Source organism: Cupressus sempervirens, chromosome 1 (genome assembly GCF_028749045.1).
Source record: "Cupressus sempervirens isolate cs-2001-9-10 chromosome 1, ASM2874904v1, whole genome shotgun sequence".
In the NCBI taxonomy this organism is placed as follows: Eukaryota; Viridiplantae; Streptophyta; class Pinopsida; order Cupressales; family Cupressaceae; genus Cupressus; species Cupressus sempervirens.
The window spans coordinates 332582765-332602591 of NC_143118.1; the positions used below are offsets into that span (position 1 = coordinate 332582765).

Below are 19827 nucleotides of genomic sequence, written 5' to 3' on the forward strand. Positions count from 1 at the left end.
TAAGTTTGACTCAAGTCAAATTACAAATTACATTTTCGAAAGGGTCCACTTCTAGAGACCATAACTAGCAAACCATTGACTCAATGGGCTATTATAACCCCATCCTAGAATCCTCGGCTAGCAATCTACAACGGTTTGTTGCACAATCGTGTATCAACTAAGTTTTCGCCTCATTTCAAAGCCATTTAGGCCTTCATCGCTGGACTTAAAGTTTGGATAGCCAAAATTCGTACAAAAAATCTGCAATAACTACACCAATACATATGATATGACAATAAAACTCATCCAGTAATATGTCAAAGATGAACCTCCATATATGAGATTAAAACAATCAGAGCACATAATACCAACTTACTAAAATTAGCAAGCTCCCACAAATAGCAACTCTATAAAGGAATAGCCCTTATTGAAAGCACAAAATCTGGAAAACTGGAAATAGAAATATTTTTGGGTGATGCAAGATTGCCCTTATACCCAGGATGCTCCTGCATCAAATATACTAGCACTTGTTGTCACCAGAGGTGAAAGCGATAAGCCCATTGTTAAATAGAGGGAAGATGTAAATGAATTCAACATTAACTAATCAATTTTAGGTAGATACATAAGTCTATACAAATGTATGATTGTAATGTATAATTTGGTACATTTCTTTGTTGAATTTCTTCATTGTTTCGATAGATTTAATTTGCTTTGTATTATAAGCATTCAGCTTCTTCATTGTTTGATAGATTTGGATTTCTTTGGATTATGAGCATCCAATTTTCATCAGTTTTTTTATCAAGATTCACCCGCTTGGAACACCAGTTATTCTCTTGTTTTCCAAAATGCCATTTGCCTAGGCTTTTTTATTGTAGTGTAGTTATTAAATACTCCCTTATTTACTTAGTTGCCACTTTGGAATCCAAGTCTGATTCGAAACCACAAATCGGATCCGTGGACTCATGAAAAAAAAATCCCATTATGATTTGTAAGGATTTGTGTGTGTATATATGCATTATATATACAAAAAAATAAGAGAAATAAAACTATGAATCATTTCATAGTATGAATCTATAATTCTAAAACACTTTTGGCCCATGGATCCTCACGGATTCGTGCAAATCATCACCCGATTCGTGACGATCCAAGCAGATCCATGTTTTTACCCTGTGGATCCAGCCAGATTTGTAGATAGCAAATCCAGCCATATCCACAGGGTAAAAACACGAATCCGAATCTGGATCAAGCCTCCAGGGTACGAATCCAGAAAGTATGCTTATTTATTATCACCTACCCAAAACTCAATGCATTTTTTAAAGATCAAAGAGTTTCAAGGTTCAATAATTAATTCATGGAATGCTGGACCCTACAAACAGGTAGCCTAATTCAATTACAATTCTACACAGGCAGTGAGACTCAGATTTAGCAAAAATTTGGGTGCATCCAATAGGGACATTAAGGATTCAAAAACCTGTCATGCAGGTCCTCTTGTTAATATTGCCGTTTGATATAGCTGGTTGAACAAGGCATTCTAAATGGAGGGAGCCCCACAACAGATTTCATTAGTTTAATTCTGAGAGGACTGCAGTATGTACACTCCATAGAATAGGCCCACCTAGGCTTGAAGAAAGGTTCCAATACATTATGAGATATCTTACAATTCAAGCACAGTTGGTTTAACTGAGCGCAGGGCATCAAAGACCTTAAGTAGTCACTTGAAAATTTTACATGTAGGCAATCAACACAATAATGATAGAAGAGGACACTAATATTTAAAATTCCATGTGATTTTCAATTTTTAAACCATTCCCTAGTGTTATGAGGTTTTGGCATGATGACTGCCAAAAGTTAGTCTTCTATGTCTAAATATTTCTGACAGTTAGTCTTCTATGTCTAAATATTTTTCACTAATGAGACACCAAGGAAAGTAAGTCTTAAGATGCAGCCTAAGAAACCATCAAGAACAAATTTTAAAGTTTAAAACATATTTTTTTCTAATGTAAATACACAAATCAACTTCGTGAATTAAGAAAAGGCATCTGTAGTCGATAAATAATTGTAAATGAGCCGACGATATACTTGTTATGTAGTCAACTTATGCCCAACGGGTTCCTTCGGGAACCTTCCGAAAGGCCCTTCGGTGAAGTATTTATACCCCCTTCGGAAAGCATTGTAATCATCTTCTCATATCAGTTCTTATCAAGCATAATGTAATGTCTTTGGCATATGTGAATAATAATAAGAAGTTCTGCTATTCATATCTATGGTCTATGTGTTGATTTCTTTACCCAGTATGGTAAACATTTGGCATCGTTGCCCGATGGACCTGGTACGATGACAGGCAAATGAAGATTAAATATCGAATCAGTTGAACAAGAATAAGAATAAGTTGAAGGAAAATGATGAATTACGCGTAGCGCAGGAAACTTTAATTTTGGCACAACAAGCTGAACGCAGACGGAGATTTCAGCAAGTTATCGACGGCCACAGAAGCACTGAAAAATTGTTGAAAGAGACCCGACAGTGGGTCGATTTGGTGGAAGAAGTAAGGGAGGAGTTTCTGAACCTATGTACGGCAAGGGAAGAGAATCCAGACGGAAGGGGATCGACTCGCACGGCTCGAAGTGTCGAAGGAGCACGAGCATGGAGTGAACTCTTCGTCCAAGATATACTTTTGGAACAGACAGCTTCAGAAAACCCTTCACAAAACAGTGTGGGTGTTGAAAACAGCGCGGGTGTTGGGAACAGAGCGGGTATCGAAAATAGCACGGGTGTCAGCAACAACGCGGGTGTCGAAAACAGCGTGGGTGTGCAGACCAGCGCAGGTGTGATACAAAATAGCAGGGGAATTCAGAATAGCGTGGGAGTGCAAAACAACGCAGGTACACAACAAAACCCACAACATCTAGTGATGGCAGGACCAAAAGAGAAACTACCGAAGTTTGATGGCGATGGTACGGCCGATCCCATTCGGCATTGTAAAACATGTGAAACGATCTGGAGGGCAAATGGGATAACTGATGAAGACAACTAGATGAGACAATTTCTGGCCACCCTACGAGGCGTGGCAATTGACTGGTTTACTAGTACAGATCCGCAGAAGCTGGATAGTTGGAATAACATTAAAAAGGAGTTTCTGGTCGAATTTAAACTGTTGCGTGACAATAATGAAATTGTAACAAAGATCTTCAATACTAAGCAAAGAAAGAACGAAACTGTCTGTGTCTATGCCAGGAAATTAAAAGATTTGATAAACAAAATGGAAAATAAGCCGGCGGACGGACTTCAGAAAAGGTGGTTCGTGGAAGGCCTACGCCCAAACCTGCGGAAAAAAATGAAAATTGTGCCACCATCATCATACACGGAAGCCTATAACAAAGCATTGAACCTCAAAAGTGAGCAGAAGACAAAGAAGAAGAAGAAGAGTAGCTCGTTCGATTCAGATGACAACGCATCTTCAGGAGAAGATGGCAGCAATGATGAGGGCGGCAGCAAGAAGGTTTGTGCCCTCCAGAAAGACATGATTCGGATGCAGCTCAAGAACATGAACAAGGAGGCTAAGGGCAATGAGCTATGGTGCACGGAGTGCAAGAAGGAAGGCCATACGAAGGGATCCTACCTGAAAGAGCAATTTTGTGAGATCTGCCAGATTATAGGACACTCGGTAAAGGAATGCCCTTTCAATCTAAAAATAAGAACACCGCAGCAAATGTTCCTGACACAAGAAGCGTCTACGTCCAGAGGGAATGGGAACAGTACGGAGGGTGCCACGTCGGGAGGATACAAAAATAATCTGCGCGGTCAAAACAACAGCAGCGGCAGCAGCAACAATAGCGGCAACAACAATAATGGCGGGAGGAGTCGAATCCAGTATGATGCGAATGGCCGGCCGATAGTCCAATGCCGCACATGCAATTTGTGGGGTCACTTCGCCCGAGAGTGCACAATGGCGAACACACCGAGGTTGCTATGCCAATGGTGTGGACTTGGCGATCATGATGATGCTAAGTGCCCGAAATCCGAAGTAAACTTGATTACTGTCAGGATGGACGAGGAAGAAGTCTTGGCAATCACTCGGAAGCAGGCGAAGCTCCACCTGATCCGACGGAGGAAAAGAAGAGACTGGAGGAAGCCCACGCAAAAATCCAGAGAGCAACACAGGTAGAAACAGCACACCTGAAGGACACGCCTGGTACCTCCGTATGGAACTGCGCAAAACAAAACATTGTACGACAAATATTGCAAGCTGAGGTACCTGTCAGGATAAATGATCTGTTGCTCACTATGCCTCAACTCCGTACAGCACTCACAAATATAGTCCCGATTGCTAAGCAACCAGTAGAGCAAGAAAAGGAGAAACAGGGGGGCGCAAGTGCAGAAGACCCGATGCTATTAGCTCTTTCATCCAGACGCTATCCGACGGTTGTCAAAATGGGCATTCTCGGAATTGTGTTAACAGACACGATCGTGGACGGAGGGTCTGGTGTCAATGTGCTGCCAGAGGATACTTGGAAAAAGTTGGGACAGCCGACATTGTGGCCACCTACCTTCCAGTTGTTAACAACCAATCAACATGGAATCAAGACATTGGGGATACTCACAGCGCAACTAGTAACGATTGGAACACAACCAATCCTGTTGGACTTCGTCGTGATTCCCCTGAGGCGAAAAGGATACGATGCTATTTTGGGTCAGGGGTGGCTGATACAAGCCAAGGCAAAACACGATTGGAAGAAAAATACTTTATCACTTGAAAGCAAAGGCCGAAAGTATGTCATCGACCTACACACTCAGATGGTCGGCGAAGAAGCCCTGACATCAGATTCTGAAGAAGAAGATGAAGGCAGACAGCGTATGGAACCAGATCAGGAGGGAGTATTGAGACTGGAAGGAGGGTCGAGTGAGGACGATCTAGACTCATTGAATGGCCTTTTCTACTGGCAAATGGAGGATTACGAGCTCTTTCCGAGCTGTAATATGCTAAGGATCGATGAAGGTAAGAAAGAAGAAGGAAATGAATGTCCGAAGGAACACAAAGAAGCCGAAGAAGGAAATGAATGCCTGAAGGAACAAAGAGAAGCTGAAGAAGAAAATGAATGTCTGAAGCAACACAGACAAGCCGAAGAAGGAAAGGCGGGTATGACTGAAGCTAAAGGAAAGAACATACAGTACAAACCCAAAAGAAGGAAAGATTCCATTGTACGACCGCGTAGGAAGAAAGTATTACGTCGAACCACAGATATAGTAGAAAGGTACCGACAGCAAGGAAGACACACGATACGGTCTGCACAAGCAACAAAGAGGAAGGGTTCAATAAAAGTTGTAGCAATACAGAGTGGATGTGTTATTGACGGACAGAAGGGGCAGCTGACGGAGTCCATGGTAGTGAGCTTCAGGACAAACTGGGCAATATGGAGATGATACAGAACAGGCGTAGCAAGTTTCAACTCGGACAGTGGGTGTTGAAGTACGACGACTGGAATGAGATCAAACCAGGCAAGTTCAAAATTAAATGGGTCGAGTCGTACCAGATTCGAGAAGTGGGCGATAACAGAGCAATAAAACTATGGATGCTAGAGGGAAAGGAAGTGGTTGACGCAGTGAATAGGTCGAAGTTAAATGTCTACCATGAAAGAAGTAACGCACCTCCATGGATGAACAACTGAGGAAAGCACGACTGTAAATACTGTATATATGTAAAATTGAAAAAAAAAAAAAAAAAAATTTAAGTGTGAGAAGCCACTACAGCTTTTGACCAGCTCTCCACAGTACACCTTTTTTTCAAAGTCATTGTACGGCTTATAATTTCTCACCGTACGGATTTTTTAATGAAGATGCAGTGTATGGGTTTTAAAAGGCTACTGTACGGTATTTAGCGGTAGGGCTATGCACGGATATTTTAATGCAATCACCGTATGGACTTCTCAGATGAAGTGTAACCGTACGGATTTCTCAGATGCAGTTAGATAGGCACCATACAGATTTGGAATTTCCTTTCAGGGCTACGTACGGATTTGGAGCCAATCATTGTACAAATTCTGAGACCAAGTTACCGTACGGATTGTTAAAAGCTTGTGTACTGTATGGATTTTCAACTAATCAATTTTAGCAAGGTTCAACATCTAGCTTTTCTAGCCTAAACCACCCTACGGATTTGTGAAGACATTGATCTAGAGAACCTCTATCATGCAGATTTTCTTTTCCTTTCAGAGCACAGTCTTCAAGTTTCTAAGCTTGAGGTTTTTGGCGTACGAACCTTGAAGATTATTGTCGTACAGAATTGCAAATTGAGCTTCTAGTTTGTCCATGCGAACTTTGCAGAACAGATTGCTTGCTGTATAGACATGTTCAGAAGAGGAAGGGAGGTTTTCTTTATAAAAAAAAAAAAGGTCAACAAATCAGGAATGCTCAAAATGAGTAACGGATGATGCCACAGGGTAGAGGAAGAACCAGCGGTTGCCAGAAAGAGTGTGGCGTCAGAAGAAATCACAAAAATAGTGTGTTCCGTGCAATTTTGTGTGGGTTTCGGAGTGTTGATTTGGTCTTGGCGGTAAGGGGCGCTGCCCCTCGACCCCGCCCTGTATCGCGACAGGGAGCGCGCCAAGGGCGCTGCCCCAGGACCCCGCAGCGGCGCTGCCCCTAGACCCCCAGTCGTTGCTGATATCAGTCGTGGGAAGTCTGACCCGTTGATGAGACTTGGAGCTACTGCAGGCATGAAGCCTCTGTGCACTAGAGGCACTTGGAGTAGGTGTTGGACATGAAGCTGTCTCGGTGGATGCATGGAGAGGTCGGGAGGAGTTGATCATCCAGTTGAAGGCAGTGCAGCGACACTTGGCTCAGTGGACCCACAGTTGGAAGCAAAGAAAGCAACACGGGTGGCTATCAAGGTCAGCTAAGGAGATAGTATTATGTTAGCAGAGGCTACAAATGCAAACGTGGTTTGGAGACCAGTTTGGTGCAGGCACGAGATGAATGTGAAAGTGATGTGACAGAAACAGATCTATCTTGTTGTAGTTAGTCAGTTAAGGTATTTTGTTGTTAATTTGTCTCAGATATTTTATACTTGTCGTCCGGAGACAGTGTGTTTTGGAAACCAGTTTGGCGCACGCACAAGACGAATGTGAGTGATGTGGCAGATCTATCTTGTTGTAGCTAGTTGTTTGAGTTTTGTTCTGTAGTCGTCAGGAGATGACTTTTCTTTTTGGGGGGGATGATGTAGTCGGTAAATAATTGTAAATGAGCCGATGGGTAAGATAGTATATATTATTTGTTATGTAGCCGACTTATGCCCGACGGATTCCTTCGGGAACCTTCCGAAAGGCCCTTCGGTGAAGTATTTATACCCCATTCGGAAAGCATTGTAATCATCTTGTCATATTAGTTTTTATCAAGCATAATGTAATGTCTTTGGCATATGTGAATAATAATAAGAAGTTCTACTATTCATATCTATGGTCTATGCGTTGATTTCTTTACCCAAGTGATGTGGCAGATCTATCTTGTTGTAGCTAGTTGTTTGAGTTTTGTTCTATAGTCGTCAGGAGACGACTTTTCTTTTTGGGGGGGATGATGTAGTCGGTAAATAATTGTAAATGAGCCGACGGGTAGGATAGTATATATTATTTGTTATGTAGCCGACTTGTGCCCGACAGGTTCCTTCGGGAACCTTCTGAAAGGCCCTTCGGTGAGTATTTATACCCCCTTCGGGAAGTATTGTAATCATCAGATATCAGCGAGCATAATGTACTGTTTGGCATATGCGAATAATAATAAGAAGTTCTGCTATTCATATCTATTGTCTGTGCGTTGATTTCTTTACCTAGTACGGTAAACAGCATCCTTTGTCAACATAAGCAATGTGGAAAACAAAAGGATCACTAATTTCTTCTAGCTATTTTATGGCGGTTACTGCCATGTCATATTTCAATGATTGCATGTTATGTCAGAAGGCAAATAAATGTATGTGTTAAATGGTGCAATAAATTGATCTTCTGCCATGCACCAATACCAACAATACTACTAAAAACTAATTATATTTTCAAAAAGATTTTTCATTGATATTATGATTTTGTCCACAAAAGAGTGAATCCTTTTACAATAGTTGAATGAATCAGTACACCAAAATGCTGTAATGCAAAGGAGAAAAACAGTCATGGACCAGAAAAGACTCGATCACCTGGTGAATCAGTGCAGTCGAATTGTAACATTCATAGAGTGACAATTAGCCATACATACATGGTATAGAAATTAGGAGACCAGTTCTTCAGCTTCAATAAGAAAAACATTTACGCATCAGAGGTCCAGGAATTATCAATCCTTCGTTCTTGTTAAGAACATGATCACCCTGTGTTCTCCTCTACTCTAAAATGAACAATCATCCCCATCTGACCAACGACTTATAATCTATATGTCACACCTTTTAGTGAGGTTGGATTTGTCAGAAGGCATCAACCAATGTCACTTAGGGTCTACAACCAAACTTTAATTCAAGGTGATGACAATTATAGAAACTAGAAAATCAACATATACAGTGCAAGTTCAACCTCCAATTGAATCAGTCACGATAAACCAAATGGCTATATTATAGCCACTGTCGATCTTCCATTCCCATCTGTATTTTCTACTAATCATTATCTCCATCATTGATTCCAAACCAGCACAAGCAGATTCTCTTGTTCTTGCTTAATTTTAATTTGATATCTTTGCTTTGCTTCCTAGTCTCCTTGAAGTCTTCCTCCTCCAAGTTCGGCCAAAAAGTTGGGATTCATCATCTATCTTGGCCCCCTTGTAATGATCCTTTCATCAGGCAGTCAATGGTTGGATGCCCATCATCACCGTATATCCAACATAAAAACATCACTCTTAAATGTTGAATTAAAGTTTGTACATGCATATTATCTATGGCCTGGCTCACCACACAGCCTACAGAATTCAGCATCTCTTATTGTACCATTTAACACAGCAAACTCCCTTATTTGTGCGCGTTTATGCTCATTTCTGCCTTCATCCACAGGAACAAGTAAATTCTCATGCATCTCAATAGCCTAATCCTAAAATTCCTGATCAGATGCCTCCACCAGAACATGCAAGGCTTCATTTTTCATATGGGTTTGGCTTTATATCTTGTTTTTGCTGAGTTCAGCCCTCTTTCACGGATCCCTTTCCTCTAATAACAATCTTTGTGGTGTGCATTTATTTCTCCAATCTGTTTTGTTCATTCCCCTGTGGACCAATAATGAGGCCAATAAAGTTATAGCCAGGGTGGCCCAGGCAGATGGCAATTTGAATACAATCTCAGTGAATGGAGAGCTCTCCAAGATATCATCCTATTTTCAGGGAGATACATTCCAAGATACTTTCAGCAGCTTAACAGATAGTTTTTTGGCAAGTTAAAACTCGTTTTAAGCAGACAGAATGATGTTTAAATGCATGAAAGCGGTTTAGCAGGCAACTGTGCAAAGTTAAGTCGACGATAAAAGCATATTGGCTAGTAAGAAAACAAAAAATTAAGGGTGACCAACTTTAGTTCTGTTGGAATACATGTCCGCCGCGATCCATATGATTTGACTTATCTATAGAATATTCATGAACACAAAAATAAGCAACTTCCTTTTATTCAATGGGCTATATCAATGTTATATGGAAGAATCTTTAATTCAAAAAAAGATGGATTTCAGAATTTGCTTGTTTTAGATGTCAAGTTCAAACTAAATTACTGAGACTCCATATATATTTTGCAAGTATACTTAAAAATCTGAATCACATTTTTTGTGCACATAAATCAAATTAGTCAACTCACTTCAGAAGCATTTAAATCTTTATCAGAAGGATAAGTTGTAGCCATATGGAAAATGAATTCGACATCATGCTTCTTATTCTTTCATTCCAAAAGAAGCATTTTTAGAAGCCCATTACCTCTGTTAGAAATTTCTTCTCACAGTGGTCGGACAATGGATTGAGCAACTTGACAGCAAAACTTTCCTCAGATGGGAAGGTAGCCTTGAAAACGGAACCAAAGGCCCCAGCACCCAGTAAATTTGTGAAACCTGTAGTAGCTCTTTCCAATTCCCTGCTACATTTCAAATCATCAACTGAAATTTCTATTGGAACACAATTGTCAGAAACATTAAATTGGAAACAATGCATAAATTTTCCCATGAGAATGGCAGTGACAACAGTACATATTACAATTAACTTCTTTCTTTATCTTCATATGCATCTTAACCAAAAATCTAGCAACTAATCAACCTATAAGTTTTAAGAATTTATAAAATTGTAATATATTTCTAAATATCCTTTTCAAGATAAACAGCATGTGGAATGTAGAATTAAGCAACCCCTTCTCCATGATAAGGTGTATTTTCTGTAACTGCTCTATGACAAACTTAATGGTCCATTTGACACTCTATGCACCAGCTGAAACTAAAGGGGTGAAGCAGTGAGGTTAAAACTAGTGATACAAACATTCATATAGCATAAATCGCCATTGCAGTGACTTGCAGTTGTTAACTAGGATGACCCAATAGATCAGCCATCCCAAAAGTAATCAAAATCACACATTTTACCTGCAGTCTTACTCACAAACAAACTAACTTTACAGACCAGCTAGCAAGCTAAGAGAACTAGATTTAGGGAAGATTCGTGGTTAAAGGTATTTGATATGGAGTAGTACCTTGATGGGTTAGTGAGGGATGATTCGTTTTGCACGTTTCAATGCTACTGCTTCACTCTTCTGAACTTTTCCTGATGCTATGAGTGGCATACAGAACATTCAATTTTAATGAAGCGTCATGGAAGAAATGATTAGCTCTCATAGGAAATGAGTTTCTGAAAGAACACTCACTCTTTGAAGTATTCAAAAGGTAGAAAGAAGCAACTGTTTATTTCTAAACATTTTTCCAAAATAAAATATGCCTGAGCCATATCAACGCATATGTTAAAGCAACAAGTAACCTTAGCATACTCGTTTGCATATAGGCTTGCACATATTGAAAGCGACTGCTCTGTCTTTATAATAAAAGATCGGTCTTTTGTAATGGTGATAGAAAATATGCATAGTACTTGTGAATTCCTTAAAGGAGAGCACATCAGAGATTTAGTTCAGTTGGGTTGAAATTTTAACAATGATCCATCGTAGGCGATCCTCTGCATTTTCTGTGATTGTTTGAGAAGGCGGATCCATCTGGATTATGAATCCTGACCAAGATTAAGTACTTGGAAGGGACAAGGAAAATAAAGAACAAATTCCTGAAACTAATAAAAAAAATTCAATAAGACAAGAAGCAGACTTGAACGATGAACTCAAATGACTAAGCCATGTGACTATGAAAGACAGCTCCAGGGTCAACTTCCCAAGGGACATAATAAAGTACTTCTACTAACATTTGGCTAAAATGCCACATCCAACTCCTTGGATGCAGAGGCCAGGTGCAAGTCCTAGGTAAATTTGGAAGCAGAGATATCTTGAGTTGTACTAGTGAATACCTTGAATGAGAGCACGTCAGATATTTAGTTCAATTGGATTGAAATTTAACAGTGATCCATTGTAGGCGACCACCTGCATTTTGTGTGATTGTTTAAGAAGGCAGACCCCACTGGATTATAAATCCTAACCAATACAAAGTACTTAGAAGGGGCAAGGAGAATAAAGAACAAATACCTGAAACTAATAAGTAGTACAAGAAGTAGACTCTGAATGATGAACTCAAATGGTTAAACCAGGTAACTTTGAAAGAGAAGCCCCAGGGTCAAAAATTTCCAAGGGGCACAATAAAGTACTTCTACCAACATTTGGCTAAAAAGACACATCCAACTCCTTGGATGCAGAGTAGTTCACAACAGGTGAGATCAAGTGCAAGTCCTAGGTGAGCACGTGAGCATGCATATGACAGGATCATGTGACACCCGAACTTGGATATAGGTCAGTTGAGAGATTGTTCATTTGGGGTTGGATTGGGAACTTACATTGCCTTTGGGCACTCATCATGATGAGCATGGGTATGTAGGGTAGACATGCGGAGTGGCTTCTCTCATGTACCCCAGGATCAAGTATTCCGACAAAGTAACGTGAAGAGGTTTTAACAATTGATAACCAAAACTAATAAATGAGAAGTAAAACTTAACGATAAGATAAGAGAACACCTGAACAGTTAAGCCAAGGGTGTGTGCCTAAACAGTTAAGCCAAGGGCATGGTGTGTGGTCTCTTGATTGGAGTTGATATTACCGCACAAGCATAGCTTGGGCTTTCTGATGCCATGCGACGTACACTCCACTAGAGTCCCTACATAGTTATTCCATAGAGTGTCTGACCAACAATCAGATGTATTGCATTGTCTTCATAACCATATAAATGTCGGTAGCATATTTTGCTTGGCATGTGTGTTAGCCATTGGTATTTATCTTATGTGATTGTCGTCGGGTCATTAGCTCCATAAGCATGACGCAAGTGGACCTGTGGGTACAATGTGGTTGGCAAGTGTAGCTACCTATACCATTGTCGGGGACCGGTGTATAAAGACGATCTGCTTTCAGTTTGAGGCCAGTGTTGGACATTCACTTGGTACTTTGGTGTATTTGGATTATGTTTCCTTGTGATTTATGCTTTACTTTGGATGCATTTGTTATCATATTTAGATGATGCTTAGTATGTCACTTGATGCATTCCTTTATCATGATGATTCTATCTTACTGTTTTGATGATGTTTTTACCACTGCTTGGATTAGTGATGCTTTTGGTGGAGTAGCATGTTAGATGCACTTGTTCCATGAGATGTTATTCGATGACCTTCAGTAAGAAAGATTTCATGAGACAACTCCAACAATCTTGTTTTTGAAATGAGAGTTCATGATTGGCAGTATGGTTAGGACCCTTGAGCTCTCATGACTATGGCTACAAGAAGTCAGAGAGAGAAGAACCCGGTGAACTCTTTTCCTTCCCAGAACACAGCCATTGGCCCTTCACCAACTGCAACTGGAGCATCCACTTCCTCTTTCTGGAGGAAAGAGCAATCGAAGTTCAAACCAAGTGGTAAGCCTCATTCCTCATTTGATATTATACAATGCTATAAGGATCCTCATATCCAGGTGTCTCCCCTTGATTATCTCAAGACTCATCCTGCTGAATTGCAAAAGCTAGTAGATTATTGTAAAAGTGATGCTAATGCCAGAACTCAGCCTATTGTCAACTCTAGCATTAACAATGACCAGCCCCAATTGGATAGTGGCCCACTAGCTGATGAAGAGCCTGTTTTGCCTATGCTCTTCAAAGAAGAAGCATCTGTTTTAGCTACCTCCCCTGGTTAGAAGCCGGACCCATTCTATATGTCCTTGTATGTAAATGGCCATAAGCTTAGTAAATACATTATTTATTCTATAGCTTCTGATAATGTCATGCCTTCTTCAGTTGCTCATGTCCTTGGCTTGACTCTTACCAAAACCTTTGGACGTTGCTATTGCATGGATGCAAAGCAGGTCCCTCTAATAGGTCAAGTAAAAGATCCACAAATAGCATTGGCTACTCACCCTGCAAAGAGAATGAAGCTAACCATACTGGTAGAAGATATTTCGGCCAGCTACGGGATGCTTTTGACTAGAAGCTTCTGCAGAGATATGGGAGGGGAGATCAAGATGGATTGGTCTCATGCCATAATTCCCATGGGTAACAAAAAGATCATGTTGGAACCTGAGGAGAAGGCCAACTTTACAGTCTTGAAGTCTGATGATCCTAAGGCACAAATTCTATATCAAGAAATGGAGTTTGGAAATTACATGATGTTCTCTGATTCTGATTATTCAGAGGAACAACCAAATCCTCCTAGTGATCAAGGAATTTGGACTCTGGAGGTCGATTGTAGCTGCACTACTGTCGGGTCCGGAGTTGGTGTGGTACTTGTGTCCCCAAGTGGAGATATAACTCAGCTTGCCTATAAGCTGCAATTCAAAAACACCAGCACAGCAGAGTATGAAGCCTTGTTGTTGGGTATCACTACTGCAAAGTAGAAGGATTGAAGATCTTAAGAGCTCAAGGAGACGCAGAACTTATAGTGAAACAAATTCGAGCTTAGTACAATGTAAAGAATGCAAGGCTCAGGAACTACAGAAACAGAGTTTGGGACGAGATTGAGCACCTGGACGCTTTCTAAATTCAAGTTGTTCCAAGGGAACAAAATCCAAGGGCGGACTTGTTAGCCACATCATCCTCATTGCTACTCCCACATCCAGATTTCACTGACAATCAATACAAGGCCAAAGTCTTGTTTAGGCCGAATGTTCCTAACAACGTTGAGACATGGCAAGTGTTTAATGATGATAAGAAAATCCAAACTTTCCTGGAAGAATCTGAACCTTTCTATGGCCAATACTTTGAAGGGAGTGAAAATGTCTACAAGGATTTCTCCCTTGACACCAAGAAAGAGTTGGAGCTTGGAGCTGAACAACTCAAAAGTAACAAGATCCCTCGACACCTTATTTCACTTCAGAAACTATTTGATAGGCATGATGCATTTATCATAAGGGAGAGGGGAAGAAAAGGTGGAACTTCCGGTGAATATTAAGGGATGAATATTGGCACCTAATATAAACCCAAGCTAGTTAATATCAGTAGTAGCTGCTCAAAAGAAGATAGGGAAAAAGCAAAAGGTTTGTTGACAGAGTACCAGGATGTGTTCACTTAGGGATATGAGTATGTGAAGACCTTTAGGATTGGTGAGTTCAAGAACAAAATTCCACCCAAGCCAGAGGCTACCCCCTTCAGGCAAAAGCAATGTAACTATAATCCTATTGTCTCAGATGCCATCTTTAAGGAGGTTCATAAGATGCTAGAGGCCAAAATCATCTACCCCATACATCATTCTACATGGATAGCTAACATTGTCCTAGTCCAAAAAAAGAGTGGAGAGATCAGAATTTAGGTGGATTTCAAGAATTTAAATCAGGCATCTCTAAAGGACAACTACGCCTTGCCTAATATGGATCATCTACTACAAACAGTTGCCAACTTTGAAATGATGTCCATGCTAGATGGATTCTCGGGTTTCAACCAAATTGAGGTAAACCCAGAAGATCAATTCAAGACTGTGTTCACCACTCCTTGGGGAACGCTTGCATATAACAAAATGCCCTTTAGGCTCATTAATGTTGGTACCACCTTGCAACAGGCTATGAATTCCTCCTTTGCTGATCTAAAGGATAAGATCATTGTTATCTACTTGGATGATCTAACAATCTTCTTCAAGAAAAGAGAAAATCACTTGAGGGACTCGAAGGTGGTGTTGAAAAGATGCAGGGAGAATGGGATTTCACTCAATCCCAAGAAATTAGTTTTTTGCGTTACAAAAGGTAAACTATTGGGTCACATAGTCTCCCAAGAAGGCATTAGGATTGACCCAAAATGCGTTAGAGCCATCCAGCAGTTGAATTTGCTGGGAAGCAAATCTGGAGTCAAATCATTCTTTGGACAGGTAAACTTTCTAAGATGCTTCGTCCCTAATTTTTCCGAAACCACCAAGTGTATTGTTGATATGATGAAAGAAAGTCAGAGTTTCAAATGGAATGACTCTGGAAGAGTGGCTTTCGATCAAATTAAGGACAGCATAGCCAAAGCACCCGTGCTGGTACATCCAAATTACAACAAGGAGTTCATACTATACTGCTATGCCTCAGCTCATATGCTATTTGCAATACCATGCAAGAGAATAAGGAAGGTATCCAAGTGCCAATTGCTTTCATGAGTACCCCCTTAAGAAGCATGAGCTGAGACATTCTCCAATAGAAAAACATGCCTATGAAATGGTAAGAGCTCTCAAAAAATTTAGATTCCATGTACTGCACTCTCATTCTATTGTGTTTGTACCTGATTTGACTGTCAAAAGCATATTGACTCAACAAGAGATAGGTTGCAACACTAGAGGTACATGGATAACAAAGGTTGAAGAGTATGAAATCGACCTGAAGCCAACCATATTGGTGCGAGGGAATGGCTTGTGCAAGATAATCGTAGAAAATCAGGATTTAAGCCAAGAAGATGAATCTTCAAGGGCACTAATGGTTAGTCTTCAGGATCCTTGGTTCTCAAACATTGTTTACTTTCTGGCTTACAAAGACAGCCCTAATGGACTAACATACAAGCAGAAATGAGACCTCAGAATCAAATCACCTAAGTATGTCATATATGACGACCAATTGTACAAAAGGGCAATTGATGGGACCTTTCTGAGATGTGTGGATAAACCTCAACAAGAGAGGTTGCTTCATAGTTTCTACAATGAAGCTAGTGGTGATCATTTTTCATCAACAATTACAGCATACAAGATTTTAAGACAATGTTATTACTCGCCCAGCATGTTCAAGAACACTTACAAGTGGGTGGCCAAGTGCGACAAGTACAGGATGTTCTCTAGTAAGCCTCAATTAGTTGCTCTCCCCCTAAATCCAGTTGTAATTGAAGGCCCCTTTTAGCAATGGGGAATTGATTTCATTGGACCAATCAGTCCGCCCTCATCTGCTGGTCATTTGTATGTCATTACTACTATGGACTACTTTCACTAAATGGGTGGAGGCCAAGCCAACTAAGAAAACTACTTATGAGGTCGTCTATGAATTAATCAAAGAGAACATCTTGCTTGATAAGGTTGGAGTGCCAATGAAGCTTGTCATGGACAACACCTCTTACTTTTCTTCTACGGAGACTACTAAATTCTACTACGATAATAGCATACATCTCAACCAATCATCTGATTATTTCCCTCAGGGAAATGGTCAAGCAGAATCAAGCAATAAGAACTTGATCAATATCATGAAGAAATTGCTCTCTAAGAACTAGAAGAACTGGCATAAGAAATTGTATGATGCGCTCTAGGCAGACAAAGTTACACCTAAGAAGGCAATCAGGATTTCCTCATTTGAGATGGTATACGCAATTGAAGCTAGTCTTCCTCCTCCACTAGAGCTATTCATTTGTAGACTACAGCAAGTAATCGAGGATCCAAAATTCCAAGATGGATTGGAGAAGCACATTATGTATCTAACTAAGTTGGAAGAAGAATGCAAAAGGATGGTTGATCATATTACAAAACATCAGAAGCGCATAAAGACATTCTTCGATAAGAAGGCCAAACCAAGGAAGTTCATGGAAGGCGATCTGGTCCTATTGTGGGATAGAAGGCATGAGCCCAAAGGTATGCATCACAAGTTCGACTCCCTCTAGATGGGCCCTTTCAAGATTATGCAAGCAAACTAGAACAATTCCTTCGTCTTGGCATATCCTTCTGGAGAGGTTCTGCCATTTTCCTACAAGGCCAGGATCTAAAGTTGTATCAAGTCCACAATTGAAAGCAAGTAACCCTTGCAGTTAGTGTTAGTTTAGGTAGGTTTTCTTTGCGTCTTTCCTTGCTTTATTTTCTTGCTTTCCTAGTTTAGATTTCCTTTCTGTTTGCATGCTTAGTTTAGTTGCCTATTGTAGTTTGTCATTCCGGTTGTGCGAAACCCGAGATTCTGGGCCCCTTCTCAGACATTTTGCAATGCTTAAGTCCCCAGTAAGTTGCCAAGTTTTAGTCTTACCTTTTGAAAGCTTGAAGTCATTGGGTGAGGTGAGAGTGTTTCATAAGAGATGTGTCTAAGTATGTTTTAGGTCACTTCTCATCTTTCTCGAAGTACTCTGCTCTCTTTGTTTTTCAGGTCTCCCTTTGCATTACCTTTACCTAATTTTTCCAAGCGAGTTTCATGTTTTCTCGGTGCACATGGGGTTTAGGTAATCTAGGCATGGTCGGAATTTGCTCTGGTGTCTTCCCAATGAGAAGTAAGTTTTTCTGCCCCTTATTATATGTTATCTTGCTCTAACATTTCATGTCCCACGGACTCCGAGCTTTCGAGCTGATTTTCCTCTTGAGCAGGCTACATCAAGTGCAAATCCGAAGCATGAAGTCGTGATAGTGATTGATAGGTTATCAATATAATTTTGTCAATACCCAAAGGCCTACAAATTTATAGATAGAAGCCAAAGAGAGCCTCATTAAAATTTGGGCAGATAAGATCAAGTACTACGAGGGAACACGGAACTACGGTTTTTTTGCTACATATTCATGGAAATGAAGTTGTTCAGTTCTGTTTCCAAAGTTGTGTGAGCTTGAGCCAAATCTCAAGCCCAATGATCAGATAGTGTGAGCACAATTCTAATAAGAACCATTTAAAGGCTCATAACCAATAAGGCATGCTCGAGAACTAGCTTTTAGGTCATCAATTTGAAATAAAAGGTTGAATGTTGTTTGTTGTGCTTCAGTCCAAAAAATGTTGTTGACAAAGGAATTTTTCACCCCAAGGCAATGAAAAGGGCTACTTCTCTGAGGTACTTTGAGAATAGAAAGTCATCCTAAGATACGAATATCCTTCGAAGATGCCTAAAAGATACTTCTGGAGAAGTTAGTGATGGAGATACGAACCCGTTATGAAGGAGATGCAATGTTAAAAGCCCTAAGCGGAAAGTGAAAGAATGGAATGTGCAAGCTAGCCAAACGATTAATCCCCATGTTGCAATTTCGAATAAAAGGAAAATGGGTTTGCGGAAAAGCTAAGTGTCTCTCTCTCTCTTGCATATGTTTAAATTATTAAGTATATTTGTATTCCATATTTTGAACCGAAGAAGGCACTTCCCGTAAAGCTAAAGTATTTGTATTGTTAAGTGATTCTTAGTCATATTACTTTAAGTAAAGTAAGAGTGCTTTTGGGAACTTAGTATTTTGTGTGCAAATGAACGAAAAAGTTTAAATAGTTGTTACTCATGGAATTAAATGAAACTCTTGCCATCATAATCATTGGTCGAACTTAATTTCATTTGTGTGGCGCCAACGTTCTAATTCCTAAAGCTATTTCATCGAAATTGCATGCAATTGGTTTCTTCAAGTATATTTAAACAGCTAGTTATCGAGAACTGCAACCTGTGCAATAATAGCTAATGGCAATCAAAGATGCTGGTTACAATAAATTAGTTGGCTTGGAGAGGGAGTTAAAAAAAATTTACAGATACATCCTTCAAATTCTACGATTTGAGTGATCTTCATAGGAGGCTTAAAACCCATTCACCCAATCACTCGAAAACTTAAAGAGAGGGATTAATAAAAGCAGCTGGTTTTCCAATGGTGGTTCATGCACCTAAGTTAGTGAAGGAGTGCATAAAGAGATACAACCCAGAAACAAAGCAAATTTTGTTTCCTGACCAGTCCGTTCTCATATCAATTAACAAGGCGCCAATGCAGTCCGCATTTGGAATCCCCATAAAGGAGCAATATTGTGATACCGATTTTAGGTCCTCAGCATCCATGTTCAATGAGAAGAAGACCCTCAGACAGGAGGACATGTAGAGGACCTGGTTCTAGACTGACCGCTCAAAGAAGAGCAAAATGTCGAAGACTATTTGGCACAAATCTAAAACGGAAGATTGTGGGTATTCTTGCACTCCTCCTTAGACTAAAAGGAAGAGAGGAGATTTTGGAGTTCATCAAACACCACTTCTTCCTAGTACAAGCAATTTGTGCTGAAGATATGCAAATCAACTAGGCACGGATCATCTATGATGAGCTCACCTCGTGGTTGAGTTCAACCAAAGGATTCAAACAATTCTACATGTCCTCTTATTTGATCTATGCTTTGGCTATTCACCACTTGTGGCCTGATCTCCCTAGCATCCCAAATTATGGGTGCACCAAAGTCTATGAATTCTACCCGCATCTGCAACTGCAAAGAGGCTATGAGGAGTACGTAACTATCAATGATGCTTTTGCAATGAGGCTATACCGGGAGTTGCAAGGATGCTCTGAAAGAAAGTTCCCACCAGAGGCAATTTCGGCCATAAGCCA

General features: G+C 40.2%; 1 protein-coding gene across 5 annotated transcripts in view; it reads right to left on the reverse strand.

The window, feature by feature from the left end:
* LOC149577529 (calcium/calmodulin-regulated receptor-like kinase 1) overlaps window positions 1–19827 on the reverse strand; it is a 211056-nt gene that overhangs the window by 144376 nt on the left and 46853 nt on the right. For 3 of the 5 annotated variants that reach the window (XM_089824244.1, XM_089824223.1, XM_089824236.1), the window contains one exon: window positions 9895–10048. In XM_089824244.1, the coding sequence (XP_089680370.1) occupies window positions 9895–10048 (154 nt within the window). Of the gene's footprint in view, window positions 1–9894; window positions 10052–19827 lie in introns of all 5 variants that reach the window. The other 2 variants (XM_089824228.1, XM_089824216.1) reach the window with 1 other exon arrangement.